The following is a 5195-nucleotide window of genomic DNA, read 5'->3' on the forward strand; positions in this document are numbered from 1 at the left end:
AAATGAAGAAATGGAAATATAGCGGAAATTGTTACATGTGCAGAAAATATATTTTGAACAGCTGAAAGATATGAAATACACTTACATTTGTTTTGTTTGCGTTTAAATGAATATCAAATTAACTTCAATAAAAAATATTAAATGTCAATAAGAAAATTAGCGGTCAATATGAATAAGAGAACTTTTATGTTTATGAAAATGATACGCATGGCTAGGAGATCCCTCCTATTCTCCTTCATCAACTTTTCCGTCAACCTCATCTTCTTCTTCTCCGCCTTTCTTATCATCATCATCATCTTCCTGAGTGCCTTCCGGTTCATCCACTTCTTCTTGGTTAGCTTGTTCTTCATCTTTTTTCCCATCTTCTTTTTCAGACTCTTCGTCCTCCTTGTCTTCATCATGATCGCCCTCATTACCTTCCTTCTCGACTTCGTAATTTTCCCCATTAACACCACTCGCTTCTTCGGCTTCGGAAAGTGAATCAACCAAAAATTCTTCATTGTCTCCATTGAATCCCTGTCCAGCTATTTGAATGACTGCGGATGAAGTGTGATCATTTCTGCCTCCACTGTTTTCCCCCAATTTTGCTGCATTCATACCCCCCTCTTGTTTGTCCTTGCTTCCCTTACCCAATGGAATTTTCTTTGATTCATTTGATATGTCCTTGACATTAGAAGCTCTCCCAACGGCAGGGGTTCCTTTCGGATCCTTAGAGGCAGACTTCTTCGTAACAATAATCGAGGCAGCGGTAGAGCTGGACTGATCACTAGCTTTCTCAGTTCTGATTTTCTTCGGTGATGGCTCCACGTCTACCTCCCCATCAGTGGTATCGTCACCACCTCCACCAGATTTCAAAAGTCTTCGTTTTCGTAGATTTTCGGGTTCAGTCAGGTAGGGGGGAATGGGCTGCCCAGGTGCCTCCAATAATTGCCGTTGAGCAGTCCTTGCTGCATTGGTGATACGTCGCAGTTTATCTCGAATATTTTCCTCAGTCACGGTATACTGTTTCTCCTTTTGCCACTTCATCGAATTTACTAAACCTACTATATAACAATTTAAAAAAATGTGGATAAAGACAAGTTAATATGTCAATTCAGCAGGATTCATTAGGAACTGAAGTTTCGACCCCCTTTTCATCGCTTCAAGATGGATTTTGGTAATCTTCTTGGGGGCAATTCCAGACAATGACCATTCGTAGATTCTTCCAGGCCAAAACAGATTACACATTTCCCACAGTTTTTTCTGTAAACCTGTGACTTCGCCCAGCTCCTTCATCTTGTCTTTCGAAACTGTAATGCCTAGTCCACAATATATCTGAAATTTATTTGCAGCGAATCAATCCTGTATCTTTGCGAATTTCTGTTTTCTATGAATAAAATGCATAGTCATACTGGGCAAAAATGTAATTATTGTTGTTTTCACTATTATTAATTTGAAATATGATTCAATTAACGAAGTTCAAAAAGCACATTGGTAGAATTGATTAGAGGATGAGTATTTGGGTATTTTTCATGTATGTGGTTTCATTTTTATGTTGGAATTTAAGAGTGCTAAAAATCTTTCTCATAGACATTTTTCTAGTGCCAAATGCGAAGTTATTCCAGAAGCTCTCATCGTTGCCATTGCCCTTCAATTTCGCGATATTCTGCCAAAACCTACCCCTGCCTGGGATTCATCTCACCCACCTATATAATCTATCTTGTTTCACTACTTCATTAATTGTTAAAAATCTAAAAAGGAGTTACCTCATCGGTTTGTAGTTCTGGCATTGATTCATGAGCCGGTAGTACCTTTATAGCCCATGACATTTCATCAATAGCACAGGGGTTAGACGGGATAGCGTCACCAAAAGATTCTATCAGGATAATGATAAATTAAATCGATATTTTCATGGCTTTTATATTAACAAAGCTATTGTTAACTTACTACAATCGATTTTATCAATCACTACTTTCACATCTTTGGCGATGTCTTGCAGTAGTCCCCGCAATGATTTCTGATCAGCAGACTCGTTCTTCTGTTGGAGAAGAAGCTTATTTGCTGCAAGCAGTTTATCGTTTCTGACTCTGTAACCCGCAAGTTCCCTTGCCATCAACTCATTTCCATTTCTGAGTGTTATACAAGAAATACAATCTTGCTGAACCTCTGCCACCTTTGTTGTCTGTGGACAAATGTCATATAAACGTGTTACTTGGTAATTAAATGAGGAGGAACAATAAATTTTTTCACAAATACGTTATAAAGGGAAAAATGAGAAGATAAATTCTATGGGGAGGAAGTTCAAAATATTTATAGAAAAAGGGAGTTTATTAATTTTCTATAGGTTATTCAAATACAGAGAAACTCTCCTGTTTGTCTCGGTATTTTTAAATCCTGTCCAAGTACCGGGACAAATCCAGGACTGGATTTTTCAAGTACATCGGGCTTGGTCCGATTTTTTCTCTAAAATGGGAATTGCCCAAGTATCGATGTCTCGGTTTTGTCCCTGAACTCGAAAATGATTTGAAACTTTCCGAGATTATGAATTTATTTCCGACCTGAGGACGAATCTAAGACTAGAGTGCATCATGGTCTATGTCAGTTTTGTTTCCGAGCAAAAAAAACACAAAATTAAGTTCTTAATATTAATAGAAACAAAAAAAGAAGGAAAGCAGGATTTTATGAATTTTGCACGAGTTACTCAAATCCAGGAAAACTCGAGTTGATGTTTTTCTTTTCAATTCCTACTTGAGTCTTGAATCTATTTCTTTCGGAAAGAACATTGAGTCCTTGATTGGTCTTCACATTTTCTACAGAATGAAAATACACCTATCGAGACACACTCGAGAGCTGTAATTTGATAACGTGTAAAAAATCAATAAACTAACTTCTCTGCTGGGTTTACCACCTCTACTGGGTTCCCACTTTGTCGTAGTGAGGGGGCTCGGTCGCGGGCGGTGGAGGTCTTAAGGACTACCGCTGCCCGCGGTCGCTAAGAGGAGCCCACCCAATCCATTTGCGTGAGCGGCGTAAGCCATGGCCTCGGCCATACCGTGCCTAAGGATGCTTGGCACAGGGGGAGCTGTGTCGCTAACGGTGCCTCTCAGAAACCTGGGCGACCTCTGAGAGTAGTCTTGGGTGTAACCCACCCGAGACAAGCCAAGCCCTGGGCAATCGCGGCAATGCACCAGGTGAAAACGCTTAACCGCGGTACTCGTGGGACTAAAATGGGAACCAATCTAAAAAATCTTGATATTGAAAAAGCAACTTCGGGTGGGGCCAGCGATGGCGAACACACGAAGTCTGACAAGGCTGACCAGTCTGGTACCGATGTGAATCGGGTCAGACTGAGTGGAGCCGAGAGAAGCCGCCGCAAGAGAGCGAAGCTGCATCAAACCTCGGGGGCGATTGCAACCTTGACGGATGCAGCAGCGAAGGTCGATGAGGGAAGGGGGGAGGGGGCTACGAGGAAGGCAATAAAACGCCTTCCATCAGAGCGTACTACGCCAAGCCCCTCAGTCAGACCGAAAGAAAAGAGAATGAGAACGCAGGATCAGGGCACATATGCTCAGAACACTACGAGCTCATTCAAGTTTGCAGTTATGCCGGAGTCATATCCGGATCAGAAACTGGGCACTGAAGAGGTAACGCAGGTGAAGAAACTCCTGAAGGGGGCCATTCTGGCGTTACCTGACGGGGTGAAAGCACCCACCTTCAACGGTGTCTGGGAAAGAGAAGGTGTGGCAATGGTGTGCTGCACTGATGAGGAAACGGGAAATTGGCTGAAAAGCCTTTTCCCCGAAAACAAAATAGCTGGACTTACTGTACGTGTGGTCGCAGCCTCGGAGCTTCCCAAGAAGCACAGGGTTGTACTACACGTGGAAGACCCAGATCTAACCGCTCAAGAAGCACTGTGCTTCCTTGAGAAACAAAATGCAGGACTGCAGGCCAGAGAGTGGGTTGTCGCTCGGGGCAGTGAGAGTAGGGACGCGAAAAGTGCCCACTTCGTTGCGCTGATAGACGACCGATCACTCTCTGTTCTGAAAGCCTGCAACTTCAGACTGCACTGCGGGATTCAAAAAGCTACTGTCAAGCTGCTTGCGAAAGACCGTGGTGAAAGTCAGAAGAAGGGTACATAGAGGTACCAGGAAAGTAGTCATCATTATGGCTGCAACCCGGGTGCACATTGTACAGATAAATTTGCATCACAGCAAAGCAGCCTCGGCTACTCTAGTCACGCTGTTAGCTGGGATGCAGACTGTCATACCAATGATCCAGGAACCATGGATAGTGGACAATGCTATTAAGGGCCTCAGTGGTTGTCGCAGAATCTATCACGCAAACACTCAGGAGAAAATTAGATCTTGCATTGTTATTAAAGGACTAGACTCGTTCTTCTGTTCACAGGCTAGTGAGGGAGACCTGGCTGTGGCACAAGTGGATCTGGGCCTGGGACAAAGCGAGGAAATGAGCTTGGTTGTAGGGTCAGTTTGCATGCCCTATGACTCGGCTGGACCACCTCTTTCGAAAAAAGTAAGGGANCCTGGAGAGGCTGGTGGATAGACACATCAAGGCCGGGCCCTTGGCTGACAGACCCCTCTCCCCCTGTCAATATGCATACAGGGAGGGCAGATCAACAGATATCGCCTTACATCACCTCGTGGGACTGAANGGGGCCGGTCTAAATATCCTTAATAGGGGGTCAGAACCTACCTTCATAGATCGGAGACGACAGGAGGTCATAGATATCACTCTGGGGACGGATAGAGTGGCAGACATGATTGGAGACTGGAGGGTCTCAAAGGAACTCTCAACGTCCGATCATCAAACCAGAAGAATGTCCATCCACACAGTAAAAGAAACGGAATGGGTGAGAAACCCAAGATGAAGNATAGAGTGGCAGACATGATTGGAGACTGGAGGGTCTCAAAGGAACTCTCAACGTCCGATCATCAAACCAGNTAAATCAACTAAGTGAGGCCGGCTTCCACGTCATCGGTTTCGCCGATGATGTGGCAGTTGTTGTGAAAGGCGGATTTCTGAGGGTGCTAAGGGACCTGACGGCAACAACCTTCAATATCATTGAGGACTGGTGCAGGGAAACTGGCCTATCGGTAAATCGGGCCAAGACAACGGTCCTGGTTTTCACCAAAAATTATAAACTGGAAAAGACCCAACCTCTGAAGCTAAATGGCTCGGAGATAAACTACACCAGC

The 5195-nt window shown here is 44.0% G+C and overlaps 1 protein-coding gene across 1 annotated transcript; it reads right to left on the reverse strand.

Moving 5' to 3' along the window:
* Nucleotides 1-225: 225 nt before the first annotated feature.
* Nucleotides 226-2092, reverse strand: LOC107045579 (high mobility group nucleosome-binding domain-containing protein 5-like). The gene is made up of 2 exons (XM_015267894.1): nucleotides 1927-2092; nucleotides 226-1043 (listed from the first exon to the last, which is right to left on the reverse strand). The coding sequence occupies exons 1-2, from the start codon at nucleotides 2090-2092 to the stop codon at nucleotides 226-228; spliced, it is 984 nt and encodes a 327-aa protein (XP_015123380.1).
* Nucleotides 2093-5195: the final 3103 nt, after the last annotated feature.

Source organism: Diachasma alloeum, unplaced genomic scaffold (assembly GCF_001412515.2).
Source record: "Diachasma alloeum isolate Michigan unplaced genomic scaffold, Dall2.0 Dall_scaffold_01004, whole genome shotgun sequence".
In the NCBI taxonomy this organism is placed as follows: Eukaryota; Metazoa; Arthropoda; class Insecta; order Hymenoptera; family Braconidae; genus Diachasma; species Diachasma alloeum.